The sequence below is a fragment of the Bos taurus genome, chromosome 5 (assembly GCF_002263795.3).
Source record: "Bos taurus isolate L1 Dominette 01449 registration number 42190680 breed Hereford chromosome 5, ARS-UCD2.0, whole genome shotgun sequence".
Classification (NCBI taxonomy): Eukaryota; Metazoa; Chordata; class Mammalia; order Artiodactyla; family Bovidae; genus Bos; species Bos taurus.
In genome coordinates, this window is record NC_037332.1 from 83,417,941 (window position 1) to 83,444,681 (window position 26,741).

Consider the following 26,741-nt stretch of genomic DNA (forward strand, 5'->3'; position numbering starts at 1 on the left):
GCAAGTGTCTTTTAATTTCATGGCTTCAGTCACTGTCCCCAGTGACAGGATGCCATGATCTTAGTTTTTTGAATGTTGAGTTTTAAGCCAGCTTTTCACCCTCATCTTTAACCTTCATCAAGAGGCTCTGATAAGATTTAGATAAGCAGAGAAAAGAGAGGAAGGCATTTCCATCACAGGGAAGAAATGAGCAGAGGAACCAGAAGTAGTCATCATGATATGTGTATGGAAGTGAGGAGCTCTGGGACATTAGGAGATAGAGCAGCACTGTACAGATGTAGAGGTAGCGGTTGAGGGACATACCTTACGAAATTCTGGAGGGTTTTAAGTGCCAAAAAATAATTCCGTTGGTATTGAAATCAACTGAAATTGATTTGTTGATTCAGTTGATTATTGAAATATAGTGTAAGTGTCTACTAAATTCTTCCTTAGGATACTTGGTTCTTATTTATGTTGCCATAAAATTAATGAGACGTTAAGGATTTTGTTGAATGCTAAACACAATAACACAGAGACAAATGGCACAGAACTTGGCTTTAAATATATCCACCAACTCAAAAGCATTATTACAAGTCTCCAAAAGATATTTTAATGACTGTACTTTTATTTCACGTGCTAATTTATACCCTGAGAGTATTAAGCAAGTATTTAAAGACAGATCAATTAGATACAAACCCATGAGAAAATATAATTAGTAAACACAGAAGCCAATATAAAAACACGAATGTCTTAGCACAAGGAGTATCCTGAATGTATGTGTTGGTGTGTATGTACTTTCATGTATCTGCCTATGTTTATTGGTTAACTTGTTTTTCCAGCTCAAACGTAAATGAAGAAAGGTTAACATATAGCTGACACTTTATTCCCAGGACACATTGTAGAAGTATGAGATGGGATGGGCTGTCAGGACAGAAGGATCTACTTTAGGCTTTTAATCAATAGATCCAGTGGTAGAATATTAAGGTGGAATATGAGAATAGTTCTTTTCTGATTTAGTAGCCGAGAGGCTTCTGTAGGTATGTTGAGTATTACTAGTAATGCCTTTGTGTTTTGTGGCTGTTGGTGCATTTGGAGTTTTAGAATCACTTACAGAGGCACAGAAAAGTGAAAGACCACAGTGACAAAATAATGCTAGAAGATAAACTGTTGAACTAAAATGTCAAGTTTCAGAAAGGAAAGTAGTTACCCTCAGCCAGACCGAAAAAGTCCCCCTTCTACATCACAACCAAGTAGTTGTTTGAGATTATAAGAAGGGGAAACTTCTGTAAAGTCCCCTGTTGGGATTTATGTAATCAATGAAGTAATATCAACTCTAGAGGTATAAAGCTCTTTGGTTCCAAAGATACCTTTTCAGCTGGTAAAGAATCCTCCTGCAATGCAGGAGACCTCGGTTCGATCCCTGGGTTAGGAAGATCCCCTGGAGGAGGGAATGGCTATCCACCCCAGTATTCTGGCCTGGAGAATTCCATGGACTGTATAGTCCATAGGATCTCAAAGAGTCGGACACGACTGAGTGACTCTCACTTCACTATGTATCTATCTCCCTCTCTGATTTTGTCTGCTCTATGAGACCTGCAAAGTATTGGCAAGTTTTTTGGTTTTGTTCTTTTACTTTTATAGGTAACTTTTGGCAAAGGGCTACCTAGTAAATAGTTTAGGCTGGTTTTCAGTTATACAGTTTCTACTGGAAACATTAACTTACCAGTCTAGTGCCAAACCAGCCTGTGTTAAAATGAGACTTCATTGATGAAAACAGATGTTAGGCCAGATTTGACCCACAAACCAGAGTTTGCCAAACTCTGCTTTAGAGGATCTGTAGAACCTTCACAGTCTGAAGTTTCTCACATTTGAAAAATCTCTATGAGTCAGAAGTGATAGGTCATTTATTTTTCATCTCTATATTTATAACATTTAATTCACTTTGTTTATGAGTGTAACACACAGGCATACACATACCACAGAGAGACATACACTTAGAATCTGCCTGGATAAAAGTGAAGTCACTCTGCATTGCTGAGATCCTGATTTCAGCCTTCTATGAACAGTGGAAGCCTGATGCTACTAACCCATTGCCTGGGCAGTGTGTGCTGAATCATTAGATTGAGAGTATGAATGAATCAAGTTATGAATGAATGAATGAAACAGGGGTGTGGATGAATCAAGTAGAACAGAAGCAGAAGAGCGGAGCGTGGGGGCACAATACTTGGAATGACACAGACCTAGGGGTAGAGGTGAGAGGGCAAACTAAAGAAACTGCTAGCTGGGGGAAAGGTAATATTTCCATCTCCAAACTGGGGAAACATTGTGTATGGTACTAATGAACCAGGGTAGGAATAGAGACAGAGACAGAGAAAATGGTCTTGTGGACACAAGAGGGGAAGGGCAGGGTGGGACAGATCGAGAGAGTAGCATTGACGTATTTAAAACAGATCGCTAGTGGGAAGTTGCTGTGTAGCATAGGGAGATTGAACTCAGGGCTCTGTGATGATCTAGAGATGTGGGATGGGACTGGCCGGGAGGGAGGTAGGAGAGGGAGGGGAAACACACATACATATAGCAGCTTCATTTTGTTGTACAACAGAAACTTAACACAACACTGTGAAGGTGTTATATTCTAATTAAATTTAAAAAGTGGAGGTCAGAGCTTTGGTTATCACACTGTAGTGTGCATCAGCTCCTTGACCCTGTCCCCAGAGACTTTGATTGACTAAGTCTGGGGTGGAGCCCGCAACTGCCTCTTACCATCCATCCTGGGTATTTTTATTCAAGTTGTCCACAGGCTAGACATTCGCCCTCGCCAGCTTCCTTCCCTAATTGTCCCAGAGCCTGGTCACCTGACCCAGATCCAGCCTCTTCTAATCTGTTTCCTGTCCCTCTCCTTTTGAAATTTCTACCTTTGTGCTATCAAACTAATCTGATTATCACCTAATTTTCTTTTACATGAAATTAAAAGAATTAACCTGGGTGATTTATCCACAGAAAGAATCTTTTTTAAAAAAATTTACATCAGAACAAAAACCGTAACTTTCTCCTCCTGGGCATGGATTCTTAGATCCCCCATGGCTATGTGAGAATCCTAAGCCCCGTGCTTTGCATATAAAATTCCTAAGGACCAAACAAGAAGAGAAGGCCGGACAGCTGGGGCACAACGTGGGAGAGGGCCAGGGATGAGGCTGGGGACATAGGCAGGGTCAGTCAAGGACACCTGGAGAGCTTCCCAAGGGGGTTGACCTTTAGCATCGTCTATATGCAGACTCCACTCCGCTTCTGGGAATGGCGTGAGGAGAACGGGATGATGGGAGATAACTGCGAGGTGTAGAGTTGGTGGCTGGGTAAGATGGGATATAGAGACGACTAGGGGGTAGGACGGGGGGGAAAGAAGCTTGGTTCTGGACCTCTGGTATTTGAGGAATTTGTGAGACATTGGGTCACAGGTATATAACCTGCAGTTTATTATATGTACCTGATTCTTAGGAAAGAGACCTGGGCTTGGAACATGGACGGACAGAGATAGTAGTATATAGATGCTATTTGAATTGGTGGGCATAGATGAGATTTCTCAGGAAAAACAGTTGGAATGAGAGGAGAAAAAGATTAGGAATGAAATGCTTTATTTAAAAAAAATTTTTTTTAATTAATTTGGCTGTGGTAGGTCTTAGTTGTGGCACAGTGGATCTTCTTTTATGCAAACTCTCTAGTTGTGGTGTGTGTGGGCTCAGCAGTTACAGCACGCAGGCTAGTTGCCTCAAGGCATGTGGGATCTTTGTTCCCGGACCAGGGATCAAACCTGCATCTCTGCACTGGAAGGCGAATTCTTAACCACTGGACCATGAGGGAAGCCCCAACAATGGAGCACTTTACAGGAAAGGAGGAGAAGGAGAAACATGTAGGTTGAGAATGAGAGGTCTGAGCAAATGGGGCATGAAAGCAAAATAGGAGAGAGACTCACAAAGGAGCAGGGGACCAGGGACTCCAGCGAACTCAGTATGTAAGTGTTAATCGATCAGTCGTGTCTGACTCTTTTCGACCCCATGGACTGTTGCCCACCAGGCTTCTCTGTCCATGAAATTCTCTAGGCAAGAATACTGGATTGGGTAGGCATTCTCTTATCCAGGAGATCTTCCCAACTAAGGGATCGAACCCAGGTCTCCTGCATTGCAGGCAGAGTCTTAACCATCTGAACCCAAGTGCAGCCCTAAATCCCGACAGGGTTTGGCACTTAGATAACCAACAGCCTCACTAAGGGCAATCCATACTGAGTGGTGGGGGCCCCCAACAGACAGCAGTGAGCAGAGAGGGCTATAAGGTTAGTACTAAAAAGTGGATTCATTCTGGGTGCATATTAGAGAAGGAGTGGTTCAGAGCCGCTTAGCCAGTATATCCTCTTCTGATCCCTGTCTTAAGCATAATGAAAGTGAAATATCCATTCTAAATCTTTGAGGGGAGGGAGGATGAGATAAACACTGGTGGCATTACAACTCAAATTTTCTCATTGTCACTGAGCAGCTTTTATACCCTCAACACACGGCAGTTGCTCTTTAGATGAAGTGGGTGTGTATGTGTGTGTGTGTTTTGTTTAACATGCCCATCTCAGATTTCCGAAGCCTCCTCAAATAGGTTTGTCTCTGCTCTTAGCACAGTGGCATTATCCAGAAGCACTGCCAGGAAAGGGCTAAGAGGAAATACGGATTCCTGTTTGCAAAAGCAGATCTTTAGCTGCCAGACAAGGCATTTATTTCAACTGGTACCCACCCTGCGTGGTGCACTGCGGTTCCCAGATGGTAACTCACGTGATGAGATAGCAGCGACAGTGCTAATTAAATGTCAGTGAGCTCGGGAGCTGCAGCAAGGCCTTCAGGCTCAGATTGCTGAGACAGAAGTAGGAAGGAGAAGTGCATCAGCCTTCCTGAGGCTCATTAGAGTTGGGGAGGGCTCAAATTCAGACAGTTGCTGGATTCAGATCCTAAATGGACACTGCAAGAGGGCCCACAAATGAACTCCAAAAGGAATAAACAAACATTAGTCTACATTGTTTTAACAGAAAACACATCCTTTGGCAGGTTTTCCTTGACATCATCCATCACCCCCATTTGATTGACTTGAAATTGAATTTAGCTTGTTCTTTTTTAAAAAAAACATTTTTTTTTAATTGTGAAAGGCTATGCTTCATTTAATAGGTCTTTGTTGGTTATCCATTTTAAATATAGCAGTGTATACATGATCTTCCTAAAGTCCCTATCCCAACCCCCCAACAACCATAAGTTTGTTTTCTGTGAGTCTCTTTCTATTTTGTAAGTAAGTTCATCTATATCATTTCTTTTTAGATTCCACATAAAAAGGATGTCATATGATATTTCTCCTTCTGTCTGACTTACTTCACTCAGTATGACACTGTTTAGGTCCATCCATGTGGCTGCAAATGGCATTATTTCATTCTTTTTAATGGCTGAGTAATATTCCATTGTATATATGTGCTACATGTTCTTTATTCCTCTGTCAATGGACATTTAGATTGCTTCCATGTCTTGGCTATTGTAAACAGTGCTGCAATGAACACTGGAGCGCATATATCCTTCTGGTTCATGTTTTTCTCTGGATATATGCCCAGGAGTGAGATTGGAGGGTTATATTGAGGGCAGGAGAAGGGGGCGACAGAGGATGAGATGCTTGGATAGCATCATCAACTCAATGGACATGAGTCTGAGCAAACTCCAGGAGATAGTGAAGGACAGGGAAGCCTGGCATGCTGCAGTCCATGGGGTCGCAAAAAGTTGCACACACCTGAGCGACCGAACAACAACATGGTAGCTCTACTTTCAGTCTTTCAAGAACCTCCATACTGTTCTCCATAGCGACTGTACCAGTGTACATTCTCGCCAACAGTACAGGAGGGACCCCTTCTTTTCACACCCTCTCCATCATTTATTGTTGTGCATTTTTTGAGGATAGCCATTCTGACTGGTATGAGATGATGTCTCATTGTAGTTTTGATTTGCATTTATGTACTAACTTGCGATGTTAAACATCTTTTCATGTGCCCATTGCCCATCTCTATGTCCTCTTTGGAGAAATGTCTGTTCAGGTCTTCTGCCCATTTTTTGAGTGAGTTGTTTGTTTTGATGCTGTTAAACGTCATGAACTGTTTGTAAATTTTGGAGAGTAATCCCTTATCGGTCACATCATTTGCAAATATTTTTTCCGATCTGTGGGTTTTCTTTTCATTTTGTTTATTGTTTCCTTTGCTATGCAAAGACATTTAAGCTGATCCAATTTGTATATTTTTGCTTTTATTTTGCTTTTATTTCCATTGTTCTGGGAGATGAATGGAAAGTTGACCACTTCCACAGTTCAGCATTGATGCAGAGGAAGGGAGAAGTCTTCCAAAGTAATAAACACTCAGCATATCCAGGAAAGATGAGTGCTGAGGCTGCAGGTGGTGACAGGCAACCAGGCTCTATCCTGCTTCTGGGGGCTCAGACGTTTTCTTTTCTTGTGTGTCATGGTCTGCATTGCAGTTCGTGGCACAGAGAAATAGCCACCTTAAAGTCATTACCAGCCTCTACCCAGAACTACACTGAGCCCCCTTTCTTAGTGATGGCATGGTTCTCTAACCAGTTCCCCAGCTGGAAAGCTGGCGTTCATCTCCACCCTTCCCACCCCCCAACCCAGACAGCATGGCTCACCATTTCCTCCCTCTGACATCTCTCAGACCTGCTCAGGCTTCTTCCTCTTCTTGCCAGTTTCCTCCTTCTGCCCAGGCAGCTGTAACAGCCTCCTTCCTTTGCCTCCAGTGAAGTCCCTTTTTAATCCACTTTCCACCGAAGAGTCAGAGGGATTGTTCTAAAATACCCACTGTTTGTGTCTGTCTCCTCGCCAAACTTTTCAGTCATTTTCAATAGAACAGAGCAGGTGGTCAAAAACAGGCTTGGGAGACCTTTGATGCTCACGTGCCTGATTACTTAAAAAAAAAAAAATTGACTCATAGTTATCAAGTACTGAGTGCTGTATCTCATGAAAGCATTACCATTCTGAGATAAATAGGAATAAAGTACTGTTACTGGAGGGCTTCCCTGGTGGCTCAGTGGTAAAGAATCTGCCTGCAAGAGACACAGGAGACGTGGGTTCGATCCCTGGGTCAGGAAGATCCCCTAGAAAAGGAAATGGCAACTTACTCCAGTATTCTTGCCTGGGGAATCCCATGAACAGAGGAGCCTGGCAGGCTCCAGTCCATGATTTGCACAGAGTCGAACATGACTGAAGCAACTTAACATTCGTGGCGCACTGTTAGAGAAGACACTGAGGTGAGTGGAAGTAGGAAAGCTAGTGCGTTGTGTTAGCCACTCAGTCACGTCCAACTCCTTGCAACCCTGTGAACTGCAGCCCGCCAGGCTCCTCTGTCCATGGAATTCTCCAAACAAGAAGACTGGAGTGGGTTGCCATTTCCTCCTCCAGGGGATCTTCCCAACCCAGGGATCAAACTCATGTCTCTCCTGTCTCCTGCATTGGCAGGTGGGTTCTTTACCTGCTAGGGCCACCTGGGAAGCCTAGCAGCTTCTCTAACAGCACTGCCCTGAGCCCTTAGGAATACAATACAGATTATGTCGTCTTTCTGCTCAAAACCTTCTGATAATTCTAGTTTCTAAACAAACATCAAATCTATGTCGTCTTTCTGCTCACAACCTTCTGATAATTCTAGTTTCTAAACAAACATCAAATCATTGGCTTCAAAGGCTCCCCAATATGACCTGACCCCTGCACCCCCTCTACCTGCCTCTGTGGCCACCTTCTTCCTCCCCTACTTAAGTGACCCTGGTCTTAAGGCTGTGTTTTGAAACCAGCAAACCAACTCCTACTTTCTATCATTGAATTTACTGTTTCTTTAGTTATTAAGTTTCTGTTACAATGTTCTATTTCATTTGAAATAGCAACCTCCAGCCACTCCCAGTGTTCATTACTCCCATCCTCTGCTGCTTCTCAGCATTTTCCCCTTTTGATTGACCATAGATTTGTTTGTATATGTTTCCGCCATGACTGGAAAATCCATAAGGGCAGGAATTTTGTCTGTTGTGTTCACTATTATGCATGCTCCCTATGCTTAAAGAATTACTGGACACACATCACAATTTCATGAAGCATTTTAGAATGAACACAGAAAGCATACACCAGTCATAGTATTTAGCTCATGATTGCTTACATGATGAAGAGAATTTTGTTGTTGTTGTCCTGGATTGAGATAAGTGGCGTTTTTGTTATGTTAAAATTGCGTATGCTGCTGCTGCTGCTACTACTACTGAGCGACTTCACTTTCACTTTTCACTTTCATGCATTGGAGAAGGAGACGGCAACCCACTCCAGTATTCTTGCCTGGAGAATCCCAGGCACAGGGGAGCCTGGTGGGCTGCAGTCTATGGGGTCGCATAGAGTCGGACACGCCTGATGCGACTTAGCAGCAGCAGCAGCAGTGCTTTATAGATCAAACAGTATTGTTTCTTTTATGGATAACTCATGACCTTATCATGTAATACCAAAGAAGCATAAATTGCAGAATATAGCATTGTCTGTAGTATCTATACGTTTGTGTTTGATGCCTATATCCTTAGATATTGACCAGTTAGCCATGTATTTTTTTTAATTTTATTTTATTTAACTTTACAATATTGTATTGGTTTTGCCATATATCAAAATGAATCTGCAACAGGTATACATGTGTTCCCCATCCTGAACCCTCCTCCCTCCTTCCTCCCCATATCATCCCTCTGGGTCGTCCCAGTGCACCAGCCCCAAGCATCCAGTATCGTGCGTCGAACCTGGACTGGCGACTCGTTTCTTATATGATATTATACATATTTCAGTGCCATTCTCCCAAATCGTCCCACCCTCTCTCTCTCCCACAGAGTCCAAAAGACTGTTCTGTACATCAGTGTCTCTTTTGCTGTCTCTTATATAGGGTTATTGTTACCATCTTTCTAAATTCCATATATATGCGTTAGTATACTGTATTTTTTAAGAAAGGAGAACAAGTCTTTCTAATTGAGTTTGTCTCTGAATTTTCTTTCCTCCTTTTCTCTTTTCATTGCATGCCTTCTCTTTGTCTCTTCATTTGCAACCTGGGTAATTAACTTCTGAATTACTGTATAACTTTTAAAAGGTGTTGGGTGTCACAGAATGAACAAGCAACAAAATCTGTCTGTTTGAAATTCTTTGTTTCTTTTCAGTTCGATTCAATTTATCTGAATCCTAACTTAGAGTTGAAATTCACCTTGCCACCTCATTTCCCCCTTTATTAGGTTTCCTTTGAATGCAGAAGTTCACTTGAGCAGTAATTCTCTCACTTTTGAGAACCACTCTGTCTAACAAAGGCCCACCTTTTTTTTTTTGTTTAAAGCAGCTGTTGATTAGACAGTTAAACATAGAGAGGCACTACCATGGTAAATTTCTCAGTCTGATGTAACTCAAAAATAGAAAGCTGCAGAAACCTGAGGTTGAAATGCTTTCAAGCAATTGATCTTAAAGTTCCTGAAAATTACCTCATGGTGCTTCTGCTCAATTCCCCACATTCCTCCCCCGGTCTTACATCTGACTCATTTGTGCACTTCAGATTAGATTCCTGAGCACGCTGGCAGCGGCAGCACTGTTGTGGAACTCATCATTAGGATTCCAAGCCTTTAATTAGGCCACTTTGAAGTGGCTTTGTCAAGACTATGAGCAAGAGAAAAGCAATTGACTCATTCTTAGACAAGGTTTATCATAATGGAGAGTAGAACAGTAATACTGTGCTCTTCACTAAGCCTGGTTGGTTGAGGAATGTCAGGAGTCTTAGAAGCATAGGTTCTCCAGTAATTCTCTTAGATAGGGTATTGTAGGTATTATTTCACAGCCAGGTAAATTAGACATAAAAAGGTCAAGTAATTGTACATGTCCTGTGAAAGGTCAGGGGCAGAACCAGAGATAATCCCTCAATGTGGATAATAAGCCCCCTCACTCCAACAATTATTTTGAGAGCAAGTGTTCTCTAAGTTTTCCCAGACAACCGTAAGACCCATTTTAATATGTTCAAAGACTTCAGAAAGATGACTGTCTTCATCTCTTAATGCCCTCCTTTAGGGGGGAAAAAAGAATCACTAGAAACGGTGAAAGAATCAGAATACTTTTGAACAGATAAGCAATACTCTAATTCATCAATTCTTTATTTTGTAAGTAAACATTTGCTTTCTTCCATAAAATTGAATTAAACCATCTTTCACGTTTACAAACTATGATTCAATATTTTCTAAAAATCAATCTCTTTTGGAAAATTAAGCACATTTACCATTAAAAATCGAACAAACAAAAACTCTTTATGCCTGCCATCCACCCACCCATCCATCCATCCATCCAATTAATATTTATTAAGGAGTCTTGTATGCTGGACTCTGTTGATACATGGGACACAATCATGAACAAAATAAAATTCCTGTCCTCCCAGGACCTTACTGTAGGTGGGGGAGATACACTAACATCAGATAAACGATAATTGATAATTCACAGTCATGTTTCATTATTTTTATTACTGTGGAGAAAGATCCTTCTGTTCTGCTAGTGTTTCCCAAACTACATTTGAAAGATCATTAAGGAGGGGACATGATTGTAAATTTCCAGCTAATTTATTTCTAGATGCTTGAAGAAGCTACTATATCCTCTTATCTCTGGGTCTGAAGAAATGCATTACTTCCTTTATGGGAATAGTGGTGGTTCTGGTGGTGAAGTCACTAAGTCGTGTCCAACTCTTGCGATCCTATGGACTATAGCCCGCCAGACTCCTCTGTCCATGGGATTCTCCAAGCAAGAATAACTGAAGTGGATTGATATTTCCTTCTTCAGGGGATCTTCCTGACCCAGGGATCGAACCCGGGTCTCTTGCACTGCAGGCAGGTTCTTTACCAACTGAGCTACCAGAGAAGCCCTATAGGAATAGTAAAACCTGGAAATTTCCAAGACTTGTCTTTATTTACAGCAAAAAGAAATAGAGTCTGAAGCAATGTCTGTCTTTCATCAATTCTACAAAGCAAAAGAAAAACTCCTAGGGTATATCATTTGGGTGTTTCCTGGTGATCACTTACTAATGTTAATCTGTATTTTGAACAACTCCACTAAACAAGTAGAATTAATTTTTTTGTGTACTTCTAGCCATGAAAATATTTTATTTGTTTTGAGTAGAACACTGCCAACAATAATTAATATAGAATATTTTTGTGAAATGCTGATTTCAGAGAATATAATCTACTTACATACAATTTGTTTTCATGGACAGTAGTTTTAGTCACTCAGAAAATATTCTTATATTAATATCAGGAGCAGTTCAGCATTATATTGTACTTTTTTAAATTTTCCATGAAAAATGCAAAATGACCGATATTTTCCTTCAAAATTATAAAATTTTAATAAAATACTAACATACATAACTTCTACAGTATTAAATATGAGAAAGTGTGACCTGTTTTAATTGAATAAATGAAACTAAAGAATAAATATGACAAGCAATTCTAGGGAAAAATCTAGCTTTTAGAAGGTAATTTTGTTCATCTATTCATGAAAATACATCTATAAACTAATTTTATAAACTAATATGCTTATATAATTATGTAAACCTTCTAATAAACATTTTTTACTTGGATGGGATTTTGGTACAGAAATCTTTTATTTATTTTATTTTTATTGGAGTATAGTTAATTTACAATGTTGTGTTACTTTCTGGTGTACGGAGAAGTGAATCAGTTTTATATATACATATAGCTACTCTTTTTTAGATTCTTTTCCCATATTGGTCATTACAGAGTACTGAGCAGAGCTCACCATGCTATACAGTAGGTTCTTATCAGTTATCTGTTTTATATATAGTAGTGTATATGTGTCAATCCCATTCTCCCTATTTATTCCTGCCTTCTTTCACCCCTGGTAACTCTATTCTGTTTTCTACACCCGTAACTCTTTTTCTATTTTGTAAATAAGTTCATTGATAACATTTTTTTAGATTGCACATAGAAGTGATATCATACGATACTTGTGTTTGTGTCTGACTTACTTCACTCAGTATGACAGTCTCTAGGTCCATGTTGCTACAAATGGCATTGTGTCATTCTGTTTTATGGCTGAGTAATATTCTATTGTATATATGTACCAGATCTTCTTAATCCATTCCTCTGTCAATAGACATTGAGGTTGCTTCCATGCTGCCCTGGCTGTTGTAAATAGTGAGTACAGAAATCTTTTTAAAAGAGCAAAGTGAACTCAGAAATTGCAATCTGTGAGTGATAGGTGACCAATTTTTTTTTAATTAAATGGAATACTTTTTATATGTCTGATCCCAATTTCAGATTTTTTTTTTTTTTTTGAAAAATGTATTCAGTTGCTACTGTTTTTAAGAGTTTTTAAATGTTTACACTTTTCTCATGTGTGCTCAGTCACTTCAGTCTTGTCTGACTCTTTGTGACCCTATGGACTGTATCCCTCCAGGCTCCTCTGCCCAAGGGATTCTCCTGGCAAGAATACTGGAGTGGGTTGTCATGCCCTCTTCCATGAGATCTTCCTGACCCAGGGATCAAACCTGTATCTCCTGCATTGCAGGTGGATTATTTATCCACTGAGTCACCTCCTTTAAAAACAGAATTGCTTCTTATAAGTTTAATTTTAGATTACAAAAGGGGATTTCCCATCAAGAATATAAGTTGGTCCTGGTGATAAAAATGTATTAAGGACAAGGATTCTCAACTCTTAGCAGCATTGAAATCACCTGGAGGGCTGGTTAAACCAGGTTGCTGGACCCCAACTGCAGGGTTTCTGATTCTGAAGGTGAAGTGGGGCCCTAGAATTTGCCTTTCTAACAAGTTCTCGGGTAATGCTAATGTCACCGGTTGTGGGCCATATTCTGAGAATCTTTGTATTAGCGTAAGTATTAGCAGTCAGCAGGAAAGCTAGATTCTTCATCACAACAATTTGTAATGCTTTATGGCAAAACTCTAGTACAAAGACAACTTATTACCTTCAGTCGTTTTAAAGTGCATTGTCTCTTGCCCTTTTCCTCCCTCTCCTTTTTGCCTTGCTTCAAGGGTTTGCTGTCAAATATTTATTATGATCACTAAAGGTCTTTTATTGGTTTTACTATCATTTTAGAAAGACCCTCATGAATAGGAGTCTAGATCATTTGGAAATTAGGAGTTTTAAAAATTTTGGCAAATTTCTTGTTATTTCCCATTATCTTTAGATTGGCTACCATTGTAAGATGGAAATAATAAACTGATCTCTAAGAAATATAAAGGATTTATTTTAAATATTAGATAAGTAAAAGCTATGTTTCTTTAATACCTTAGATAACAATGCTGTAACAGAGTAATACTGGCTTTGCAGGGTCCCTCCCTCAGTCCTGCACTGAAGGGAAAGGACCAGCTTTACTTCCTTTTGGATGTGTACATGTGCCATGATGAGAGAAAACAGTTTGAGACCTCATGCTTTCCTAGGTCTGGGATCCTTTGGGCTGGTGGTCCACGAATCCTTCACAGCTGCCTGGCAAGGTACTAAGAAATTTGCCCCATCTCTTTCCCAGGGTGCCAAACTGTATTTCTCTGAATGAACGCCCAATCTATTCTCTCCCCTGTTCATTGCCAGCTTTCCTCTTGATTACACTTTCTTAAGGGCTTTCTCTTTGGATTCTTAGGAGCCTGTTTGGAAATCCAGAAAAACAAATATTGCCTTTTTCCTCTTTCATTCTGGTTACAGTCCAAATACTGCTCAAGGTAATATGGACAACTGTGTTTGAGTAACAGGAAACCTGAGAAGGAGAAAAAGGGACTTGTGAATTAACTTTTTAAGAAAGACTGAGACTTGTTACTTTTCCCAGCTGATCGATCCCATTATACTATTTGGTGGTGAATCCATACTTCCCTCTGCTTCCCATGGTCCCTCTCTAGTACTCTTCCCGCTTTGTCTCATTCTTACCTGACTTCTCCCCCAGTCTCTAATGTCACCTCCTTCCTTTGCGAAAAAAGCCATCATGTTCTCCTTGTGAAAGGAGCCCTTCACTCCTTAACCTCAAACATGAGCCGAATATTAATGGGGATTTCCTGTGGCCTGGGCTGTACTGCCTGAGGTGGGAGGGGTGTTCTCCTGTCTACCTGGAGGGCCTAAAGCCAGTTCTCCTTTGACGTATCTTAGTACAAACAACTCCTGCCATGGTGACGTGATTGTTCTCTTGCCAAGACCACACTGCTGAACTACCTCATGTGAGAAAACCTTTTCTTCTTCTTGTCATGGCTTTGACCCTATTCTAATAATAATAATTGTGGCATCCATATGCTGGAAGAAGAGTTATTTCTTCTTTGGTCTACTTTCTTTATAAAGGACCTCACAGTCCTGGGATTGGATCTGGGCAGATGACACCAATCCCAAACGGCTTCCCTCTAATCTCCTGACTCCTTTTCTAATAGAAGCAAAAAGAATAGATAAGGATCTCAGTTTATCTTGCCACATTAAGAGAAAAATTCCTTTATGGTTTGTATTTGTGTTAGCTTCTTCTATAGATTGAATGAGTGTGAAACTTATTTCTCCTTGGCAAAAAAGTGTTGATTGTAACGGTTCCTATTTTGATTGATAAAGATGTGTTTGAACTTAGTTATAATGATTTAAAATTCATGGTCCTAAACTGCAATTGTTTGTAAGGGCCTAATATCTGTTGCTAAAAATTTTGTTATAATTGCTTCCAAGCTTAAATAGTATAAGAAAAATAATGATAAAGTTTGTGATGACCCCATGACCAGTCCCCAGATGCGCCCTTTGTCTTGCTTTCTAAAGTCTAGTTTGTTTCCATTCTTTTAGTGTGTATTTATGTACCTTCCCCCCAGCTTCTTATGTTGAATCCTAATGCCTAATGTGGGGACTTCCCTGGTGGCTCAGATCATAAAGAATCTGCCTGCAATGCAGGAGATGCAGGTTCTATCCCTGGCTCAGGAAGATCCCCTGGAGGAAGGCATAGCAACCCACTCCAGGATTCATGTCTGGGAAAGCTCATGGAGAGGTGCCTGGCAGGCTACAGTCCATAGGATTGCAAAGAATCAACTGAGCAACTACTTTCAATGCCTAATGTGATGGTATTAAGGAGGCAGGACCTTTGGGAGGTAATTAGGTCATGATGGTGGAGCCCTTATGAATGGGATTAGTGCCCTTATATAGAAAAGAGGCCTGAGAGAGATCTTTTGCCCTACCAGTAGAGTTATAATGAGAAGACATCTGACTATGAGAAAGTGAGCTCTCCTTAGACATTGAACCTGCTGGTCCTTGTCCTTAGACTTCCCAGCAGCCAGGAATGTAAGAAATCAGTTTCTGTTTGTAAGCCACCAGTCTATGATATTTTTGTTATAGTAGCCTGAACAGACTAAGACAGCTTCCTCAGGCTGTGGTAATAAGTTACCACAAACTTGATGGCTTAAAACAGCAGGTTTTTACTATCTCACAGTTCCGGGGGCTGGAGGTCCTAAATCAAAGTGCTGGCAGGGCCAGGCTCTTTCTCTGGGTTCTAGCGAAAGATCCTGCCCTCCTGCTGTTATTAGTTTCTGGTGGTTGTTGGCAGTCCTTGGTATTCCTTGGCTTGTCTCACTCCCATCTCTCGTATCATCAGATGGCATTCTGTGTGTGTGTGTGTGTGTGTGTGCGTGTGTGTGTTTTTGTCCAAATTTCCTTCTTCTTATAAGGCCACTAGTCAGTGGATTAGGGCCCACCAATATCTGGTATGACTTATCTTAATATCATTATGTCTGCAAAGATCTTACAGTAAGTCCACTACATACAGACCTTCAAGTTGTGAACTTTCAAAGATGCAAATATGCATTCGCATGTCCAGTCACGTAAATTCTTAATGATTCATGTGTCTGGCGTACATTGTCAAGTGCATGTATCCCCTACAAGTGTGTGTAGGGGATGTGTGTACTTTACTGTATGGTACTGTAGCACAGTAGTGCAGTGTCTTTATTTCAAGCCTGAGATGTCCAGGAGCAAGCATAAAAGCATCAGTGATGTAGCTGATACTACTGTACTGTACTGTGAAATTTGAAATGTTTTCTTTATTTTTGTGTATTTGTTTTTTATGTATTATTTGTGTGAAAAATATTATAAACCTACTATAGTATTGCACTATATAGCTGATTGTGTTAGTTGGGTACCTAGGCTAACTTTGTTGGGCTTATGAATAATTGGACATGCTCTGGAAATTGAACAGAACTTGCTGTATTTCCAAATAGGTCAATTTCACAGGTCCTGGGGGTTAGAACTTGAATGTATCATTTTGGTGGATATAATTCAATCTACAGCCATATTCTGGAGAAGGCAATGGCACCCTGCTCCAGTACTCTTGCCTGGAAAATCCCATGGATGGAGGAGCCTGGTAGGCTGCAGTCCATGGGGTCGCTAAGAGTCGGACACGACTGACTGACTTCACTTTCACTTTTCACTTTCATGCATTGGAGAGGGAAATGGCAACCCACTCCAGTATTCTTGCCTGGAGAATCCCAGGGACGGAGGAGCATGGTGGGCTGCCATCTGTGGGGTCGCACAGAGTCGGACACGACTGAAGCGACTTAGCAGCAGCAGGAGCAGCAGCACAGCCATATTCTCTATTCACACTCCTCATGTGGGCATTTAGTCTGGCTCCAAATTCTAGTCTTGTCTCCTGCTACCCATTCTTTGTGACTTTGTTCATGTGGATCCCTCTCTACACAGAATAACTTCTTTGTGCCATCCTCTCCATCCCCTTCTTCATTTTCTCTATTCTTTAAAAACCTTTATCAGATGCATTTCATGTGTGATTCCTTTCCTAGGATCACCACCCAAATGTGACTCCTTGTATTTCTGCCCTTGTGTTCCCTCTTTGAATTACATTCCTGTAATCATTTTAATTCCTCCAACTAAAAAGTAAGTTGTTTAAAAGAATAAAGTATCTCACTTATCTCTGTAATCCCATACTAGTTCTGTGCTTTGCATATAGTAGAATCACAAAATCAGAGAAAAACAGATAATTTGAAAATATAGGCCTTGTATATTTTAAGCATGTTACAATAGGTAAAACTTTAGTTTATACCGTCTTCTGCTGATTTCTAGCTCAAATAAGAAGAGTATTTGGTATAAAAGCAGTGTACCAAACCTGAGCAGATAAGGTAATTATTCTGACTTCAGGCTTCAGCTCACTTTGTGATTTTTGGATAGCTGTGTCAGTTTTACCAATTAATAAAAATGGAGACTACATGAAAAAGTTCACAGATGAGAGGTGCCAAAGAATAATTATTGTTGAATAACATTCAAATGCAATTGCTTGATTTTTTTTTTTTTTTTTTTTACCTCATCCTTACTTGGCTCCAAACTAAAATGAACACTAAAATCCTAATGATAAGAATGCAAATGTGAAATGGTTTAACAAGTTCAGGTCAGTTCAGTCGATCAGTCATGTCCGACTCTGCGACTCTATGAATCACAGCACGCCAGGCCTCCCTGTCCATCACCAACTCCCGGAGTTCACTCAAACTCATGTCCATCGAGTCGGTGATGCCATCCAACCATCTCACCTTCTGTTATCCCCTTCTCTTCCTGCCCCCAATCCCTCCCAGCATCAGGGTCTTTTCCAATGAGTCAACTCTTCGCATGAGGTGGCCAAAGTATTGGAGTTTCAGCTTCAGCATCAGTCCTTCTGGTGAACACCCAGGGCTGATCTCCTTCAGAATGGACTGGTTGGATCTCCTTGCAGTCCAAGGGACTCTTAAGAGTCTTCTCCAACGCCACATTTCAAAAGCATCAATTCTTCTGCCCTTAGCTTTCTTCACAGTCCAACTCTCACATCCATACATGACCACAGGAAAAACCATAGCCTTGACTAGACGGACCTTTGTTGGCAAAGTAATATCTCTGCTTTTCAATATACTATCTAGGTTGGTCATAACTTTCCTTCCAAGGAGTAAGCGTCTTTTAATTTCATGGCTGCAATCACCATCTGCAGTGATTTTGGAGCCCAAAAATAAAGTCTGACACTGTTTCACTGTTTCCCCAAGAGTTGCTGCTAAAAGTGAAAAGCCCAGGTCCATCATCTTTATTTCCCAATCTTGGACTTTAAAACTGCCCAGTGTTAGTCAAAGACCCTACTGTAGGTTTATGTATAAGGTTTGTATTTAAAGTATGTGTACATACATATACATATTTTAAATTCCATTCAGTGTTGCATATGTATTTAACTAAATAAGGTACATGACTTTCATTTTTTCTTTTCCACATATAGTGAAAGAACCCTAGCTCTTCTTGGAAGTCTTTTGCTATGAGGGATCTGATTTTTTTATAAGGCTGCTGCTGCTGCTTAGTTGCTGCAGTCATGTCCAACTCTCTGCAACACTATGGACCGCAGCCTGCCAGGCCTCTCTCTCTATCCATGGGATTCTCTAGGCAACAGTACAGGAGTGGGTTGCCATGCCCTCCTCCAGGGTATCTTCCCGACCCAGGGATCAAACTCAGGTCTCCTGCACTGCAGGCAAATTCTTTACTGTGAGCCACTGGGAAGTCCTTTTATAAGGGTAACTATCCACCAAAGCTTTTGATCCTTTCCTCACTAATATATCTCCCCATGATTGCATTGCAATTTGTTTTAAAGCTTTATTATTGTTATAGACAACAGATTATCTCAGGACTAATTTTTCTGTTTGTGTTAATGAGCTAATAGGAGTTGTTTATTGGTAAAATTATTTGGCCATCACTTACTAAGCAGATATGACAAGTGTAAATCCCATGTCCATATCATATATAAAACAATTGCTACTATTTTGTCTCACATTTATTGCTGTGGATTACAAGTTTTTCTGTTCTCAGAGGTTTCCCACCTATGACGTTATCCCTTTTAGCATTCAGTGTTGTTGCCCATGTTCAGCTTCTCATGATTACTACTATTGATTGTTGGCTGGTTTTCCAGACTGTGGTGTGTCGTGACATCATATGATTTTGAGTGCTGTGGTGAGGGTCTCTGGCAAGTCAAGTTGGATATTGTAAGACAGCTGTCCTTGATTATTTAAATTAGCTGTTTTCAGTTTTTCATTAGGATTTAAATTATATTTCTTACTGTGATGACTCTTGACAGACATACCATACTTGTCCAGAAACTTAGTGAGTGTTTGCACCTTTGGTTTCCAGAGCACATTATACTAAATGATGCCATTGCATCTTCGGATGCTGGGGTCATTTTTCTTTATTTGCATCATAGGAAAAGGTACATGGCTGGTAGAGTGGACAAGATGTGGCTGGAGTAAGAGCCCATTTCTGAGGAAACCCTGATGTCTCTGGTTGTCAGTGTGGCCATTCTGCAGAATATTTTTGATAGAATTGCATAAATAGGGGACTAAATCTTTATTTTAAAAAATTAGGTGTGTGTTCATTGGTCTCTGAGAATTTGTACTGTGCTTTTAGTAAACTATAAATTTGGACCAAGAGAGCTCTAAACTGACACATTTTCACACATTTCAGAATCACTGAGAGAGTCTGCTTTTTTGTATTTTGCCTATGTGATAGGAATGCTATCCTTGCTTCATAAAGGATTCAGTTCAACAGTTTTTGAGTACCCAGTTCCTTCTTCCTCAAATAGTTTACAATCTAGCAGAAGAAATAGAAGTATGTGAACAGCTATGAGATAAGAAAAAATATTAAAATATTTTATTTCTACCAATGCTGGGAATTCTGTCATCTAATATCTAATCATATTTCTTTGTCTTCGGCCTTTCTCATTTATTGAGGAGAAAACTGAGACAATTTACTGAAACTTATACGTGTCTTTGCTCATTTAAATGCATAATGACTGTCACTTATTAACCCATTTCTTTATTTATCCAACAGATATTTATTTTTGTCTATTTGGTGTACCAAGTTCTGCTTTTGGCTCTGAGAATGTAGAAGTGAATAAGCCCAAGCACTTTTTCTCAAGGTTGTTTGCAGCCCATTGAAGAAAAATAATAGTTACTAAGAGGCAATATGGAAAATTATACTCTCTAGAAATGTAAAGGGCAATATCTGAACACAGAACAGTGAAGAAGAAACTAGGTGACTTTAGTCAGGAAAGGCCATCAGTTATAAAGAATGTAAAAGATGTCCAGGTTTTAAACAATGGCAATTACTTCTAATTTGTTTTTATTTTAAAGAATTCTATATTTCAGGGCTTCCCTGGTAGGCTCAGTGTTAAAGAATCTGCCTGCCAATGCTAGAGACACAGGTTCAGTCCCTAGTCAAAGAGGATCCCACATGCCATGGAGCAGCTAAGCCCATGAAGCAACTAAGCTGTTAGGCCACAGCTACTGAGCCCACATGCTGCGGCCCTGAACGCTGAAGCCCAAGCGCCCTAGAGCCCGTGCTCTGCAAGAGAAACCACTGCAGTGAGAAGCCCACGCACTGCAACTAGAGTAGCACCTGCTGGCTACAACTAGAGAAAAGCCCATGCGGCAACAAAGACCCGGCTCAGCCATAAATGTAACTAAATCAGTCTTTTAAATATATATATATATTTCAAATTTCCCAGGAGTTATATAGATTACTTACATATCATGAATGAAGATAAAATAAATGTTTGAACATGTGAAAGGAGGCCTAAGCATTTTCTTAAAGTGTCTTTTTAATGTTCTTATTTATTTGACTGCGCTGGGTCCTAGTTGCAGCACGTGGGATTTTCAGTCTGCACTCAGGCATGCAGGATCTTTAGCTGCAGCTTGCAAACTCTTAGTTGCGACATGCAACGTCTGGTTCCCTGACCAGGGATCAAACCTAGGCTCCCTGCATTGGAAGCGCTGGTGTCTTAACCACTAGACCATCAGGGAAGCCTCTAATGTGCCTTTTAGGGAGCCCCTTATCTGCAACCAAACAAGACAAATGAAACAAAGCATTTCGTTAAGACTGAAGGAGAGAGCGGCCCTACCACGTTTCTGTTTATTTCTGGATGAAATAAAAATTATTTGTATAGATTTGTACTATTGATTATATCATATAAAATAGCATTAGTGGTTTCTTAAAATAATTGTAGCAGTTTTGACACTATAAAGTGACTATAAAGACGTAAAAGCTTTTTATTTCTTTTACAAATGAGCTTATTTACAAAAAAGAAATAGACTTTCAGACAGAGAAAATAAATTTATGGTTATCAAAGGGGATAGCAAGGGTTAGGGGGAAAGACAAATGAGGAATTGGGAATTAAGAGCTGCACAGTACTATATATAAAATGGATTAAAAAAAAAAAACAAGAACTTACTGCATAGCACAGGTCAAAATAACTCAGTATCTTGTAATAACCTATAATGGAAAAGACTCTATAAAAGAATATACATTTATATGTATACACATAATTGAATCACTTTCCTATACACTTGAAAGTAACATAACATTGTAAATTAACTCTATGGCAATTTAAAAATAGAAAAACCAGAGAAGAAAAAAAAGTGAAGCATTTTAATAAATTGAAAAGAAATCATTCATGTTAATGTCTCACCTTGGGAAGCTATCCATAATTTAAGATTTAAAGACTGACATTCAGTTGATTTTTAAAATGTATGTACTGAGCATATACTATGTACAAGACACTGTTCTAAGCCTTGAAACTCCAGCCATGAACAAAACAGATGAAAAACCATTTCCTCTGAGAGCATGTGCTTACATTCTTTGCGGGGAGATAGCTAATAGATCAGTGATAAAATAGGGTACGTCATAGTATGTGCTATGGAGAAAAACAAAGCAGAAAATGGGGTTAGATGTGTTGAGGGAGGTGAATAAATTGTTCTCTGAAAGAATAGTTATTGATAAGATAGTATTTGAAAGGAGTCCTGACGTAGGTAAGGGAGCAAGCCATGTCGGAATCCAGAGGAAGAGCATCTAGGCAAAGGGAACCACACCTGCCAAAACCCTGCGATGGGAACACACTTCTCAGGCTGAAGGGACAGACCGGAGCCCAGTGTGGCTGGTGCTGTGGGGAGGGTGGCAGAGAGGAGTCCACAGAGGGAGCAGGGCCACGTTCTGTCGTCCTTCGTGGCCTCAGTGAGGACTGGGCTCTGACTCTAGATGAGACCACAGCCATCAGAGGATTTGGGACAGGAAAGAGGCATGATCTGATCGAAAGGACTCTGGCCTTGGATTAAGGTGTTATCTAGAAGACAAAGGTGGAGCCAGGAGACAGTTACGGGGCTGTTGTAGAATTCCAGGCGAGAGGAGATGGAGCCTGGGACCAGGGTGGTGTGGAGGTGCGAGAGGTAGGAGATAGAGATTAGATGGCAGACACTCCTGAGACCTGGTCCTGGCTGATCCCTGCTCCCTGCTCTCTGTCAGTCAGCTCCATTCAAGGATCTCACTCTGGTGAGATCCTACCTCACACCAAACTCCCAACACATTTTAAAAACCACATTGGAAGCTACAATTTGTTGATCCTGTCACTTTTTCATCATTCCTCCTGGCTTCATTTCCTTCCTTATTCAGCTGAGATTCCATGATCCTATATACATTCATTGCACAGACTCTTAAATTCCACCTCTCTCTGTCTCTCTCTCTCTCTTTTTTTTTTTTTTGTGCATGTTGTTAACCCAGCAAAACCACAGTCTCATTAATGGCAACTCTCATGGTAATTCCCTTTCTCTAGCTACCACCCTATTTCTTGGCTCCCCTAACAGCTGCAGTCTTCAAGATCTGCCTACACTCGTCGTTTGTACTTCCTCTCCTCTCATTCTCATCTAAACTCATGACGACTAGACATTGGTGTGCACTTCTGCCTGAACTGCCACTCTGTAGGTTACCACGACTTCCAAGTTGGTAACCCCAGTGACCAATTCCCCCGTCCTCATCTGATGTGATGCAGATGATCATGCCCTCTGTTTTTGAAGTTCTTTCTTCCTTTGGCTGCCAGGAGACCCGACTTCACTGGCTTTGTTCCTACTTCACTGGCCCAACTTTCCCAGTCTCCTTTGTTGGTGCCTCTCATCTTTCTAACCTCTATCAGAGTTCCTTAGGTCTCCTTTCTCTGGCTAAGCTTACGGCAGCTGGTCTCTTTAAGGGTCATAGTTTTAAATATCAGCCATATAAAACGCCTACCATATAGCTCCATCCCCAACCCCTGCCTAGAATTCCTGACAAACATCAAGAGCCTGCTCAGTCTTTCCTTTTGAATGATATCTGAAGCTTTCTGTGTCCAAAACCAAAGTCCAGATACTGACCCCCTAAATAATGCTCCTCCTGCATTTTTCCTTAGTAAAGGGCATTTCTAGACTTTCACTTGCTCAGGTCAATAATTTTGGAGTCATCCTTAACTCCTCTCTTTCTCGCATACCTCATATCCAATCGATAAACAAATCATGCCGGTTCATGCCTTTAAGAACTGGCCATTTCCTAGAACATATGCTAATATGCCTAAATGATTACCATAATTTTATCTTTTGAAACTCATTTAGAGTTTTAGAAACACCTGCAAGTCACAACAAGTTTTATGACTATGGTTTGTAATAAAATCTGTATAATTCACATTTCAGTCAAAAATTAAATATAAATATAAAACAGGAATGGATTTCTTGAGTGATTTATAAATGTCCCTGAAAGCCAATTCTAAAATAATAGTTTAATAAAAATGAGGAGCAGCATCAATGGAATGAATGTATAACTTACCTTATTATCACTAACAAGGATGATATTTATTTAGTTTCATAGATTCAGGATTATTGTTTAAAATTTATTACTATTCTTCATACCCATAATTTATAATAGCATTTAATGAATAATACAAACACTTATCTATTGCTCTTTCATGTTGATGAGAGTATTGATTCTGGAACCATCCTGCTTGAGTTCAATACTGGATCTATCATTAGCTCGAAAGCTATGTTCTCATAGACAAGTTCCTTAAATATTCAGTACCTCAGTTTTCCTGTCTGTAAAATGGGGATAATAGTGCTTACCCCAGGATTTCTTACTAGGTTCACTTGCATTCATGTACCTAAATGTTTAGGATAGTGTCTGGCACAGAGTAAGAGATAGGAATGGTGCTAGGAATAAAATAATTTTATGTCAGAGTTTTTGTTACCAGAAGCCCTCAGGCAACTTAGGGCTTAATATAAAATCTGAAAGGTTAAAGACATTATGAGGTTTTTAGAGATTGTTCAAGACAACCATAAAAGAGCTATCTGAAGGCAGTGTGTATTAGTTATCTACAAAGTGAGAGAACTGGCTAACAAATGCCATAGACATTCAAATGAGAGAAAAACATTAGTTCTATTGACAACCATTTAAGATAATTTGTAATGAAATTTTTGTGTTCTAAATGTTCGGTTTCAATTTTAATAAAACTGAGCTCTGTACTCATAAAACAGCAATTTTGACATCTGACTATGCAGAAGCATAGGATTTTAGTACAAACTGCTAATTGTAGAGCTTTGATTAGATGCTATAGGAAATATAAATACCTATTTATGTGCATATAAGAAGCTGCCATTTATATTGGTACCACTACCCATTGAACTATCACAGTATTCATCAAGTTATTTTATGTGTACATGTAGTCTAAATTTATTATTAAAATTATTATAAATTTATGTATTATAAATTTATTATAAATATCAATTATATATCATTGTGGGCTTTTCTTCTTCTTGGCACAATTGTACATTTATTGAAGATATATATTTAATCAACAATAGTAACTGAATACCTACTCTGGGCAAGACATGGTCATCTGCTAAAAACATGCACGCATGCATGCATTCTCAGTTGTGTCTGACTCCTTGCAGCCCCATGGATTATAGCCCACCAGGCTCCTCTGTCCATGGAATTTTCCAGGCAAGAACACTGGAGTGGGTTGTCATTTCCTACTCCAGGAGGTTTTCCCACCCAGGGATGAAACCTGTGTCTCCTGCATTTGCAGGTGGATTCTTTACCACTGTGCCACATGGGAAGCCCTTGCTAAGAACCTATATCACCAAATAACAATGCAAGATTGCTATAGTGATGTCATTGTTTATACCTTTCAGATAGACATGCTTTCCTGAAATGGAATTAATTGCCATTAGTCCCAGAACTGTGAAGCTCTGTATTAAAGTAGATAAAGTACTTTCAAAGCCTGTCCTCAGTAAAGGAGGGAAAAAAGAACTAAAACATTTTTCTCACTTTTCCCTTTAGTTGGCCCGCCACAACAAACTTTTACAGCAGATGCTCAAACCAGGATCCGATCCAGATGATGGCGATGAAGCCTTGAAGTATTATGCCAACCATACTGCACAGATCGAGGTAACCATCAATGGGTCCAACCGTGAAAAGATATGTTTACTTTCTCTTTCAGACCATTTTCATAATTGTTTCCTAGAACAATGACGTAGAATTGGGTGATGTAAACTGTCAAAGTGTCAACATATATACCAAAAGAGGAGATGTGAGGGGTGGTCTATAAGAAATCAATGTGCACATCTTTCAAAATTGTCTTTCTTTTTTGACCAGAACTATATGCAAATTCTCCTTTGTAATTAATAAAGTTGTTTTTGTTTTCTTTTGGTTCTGGAAGATATTTTAGAGACAGGATTATTATAATAGATTCTATCATTCAAGAAATTTTATCTTTTAAAAAAACTGTGGAAGGCTTATTAAAGAAGAGCTCTCTGTGTAAGAAAGTGTACGGAAGGGTGGGGAAAATGGAAGGCACTAGTAAGTTTTCATATTGATAGCATGGACTTGAAATGGTTTAACAGTTTCCATTTCAGTCTGCAGCAGTTGAGCCCCACCCCCATAAATGAGCCCTTATTTAAGGGCTGGTGGCAGTTCAAGAGGTGTGGATCAACATGGCCTTAATCATTATGTGTTGTGAGACCCATCTGGCTGTCATTTCCTAGCTATGGTATCATTTTGACACTGGTTGGCAGAGATGATCAGGCAGAAGTGAATAGAATAGTTGACGCCTGTCAAGGTAATTTACATTCATGCATTCATCCATTTCAGCAGATATTTTTTAGTTTTTAGCAGAGTGCACAATGGCATTACTGCTGTTAACTCTCAGGGTACATAATCTCTGTACCTTCTTGTTTACTGTTGCCAAACCTTTGCAGTAACGATCATTATTACCTTGTGTTACATTGCTCACATTTATGAACATTAATAGCTTTGGTGGGAGACTTGACCTAGTGCAGCCCACGAGCTGGGGTTTTTGTACCCACAGCAAGAACATTGCTCACTATCTCAGGTGCTTAGGGGCTGAGAAGCTGGCAAAGTTAGGAAGCCAGAGAAATTGATACAAATAGATCATCAAACCACCAAGGTTCTATGGAAGGTCCCAGAGGCCAAAGAACAAGGTTAGTAATTAGAAGAGAATATCAGGAATAGATGGAATAGCAGGTGGGCCAGAGGTAGGGACTGAATTAATACCTCTCTGTGAGAACTGGGGACTGTGGTTGGAGTTGGACTTCTGTGGGTTCTCAGTGGTGAGGAGAGATTTAGCTGTGAATACATACATTCTGTAAATGTTTACTGAGCCTTTACTCTCTACCAGTTACCTACACATAGAGAATATAATTCTGTGTAGTAATTGTATAAACAAAGGCCAAGGATATTTAGAGAATACAGTAGTTAACTATGCCTGGGGTATTTCAGGGTAGATTTCACAAAGAAGGTTGTCATAAAATATATATTAAAGGATTGAGTAGAGATTTGTTTCTACTAAAATTTGGGCATGGAATTCCAGGTAGAATTGAATGAAG

The 26,741-nt window shown here is 39.9% G+C and overlaps 1 protein-coding gene across 3 annotated transcripts in view; it reads left to right on the plus strand.

Annotated features, from left to right (window-relative positions):
* ITPR2 (inositol 1,4,5-trisphosphate receptor type 2) overlaps positions 1-26,741 on the plus strand; it is a 591,729-nt gene that overhangs the window by 434,693 nt on the left and 130,295 nt on the right. For all 3 annotated transcript variants that reach the window (XM_024991354.2, NM_174369.2, XM_059886107.1), the window contains 1 exon segment: positions 25,177-25,284. In XM_024991354.2, the coding sequence (XP_024847122.1) occupies positions 25,177-25,284 (108 nt within the window).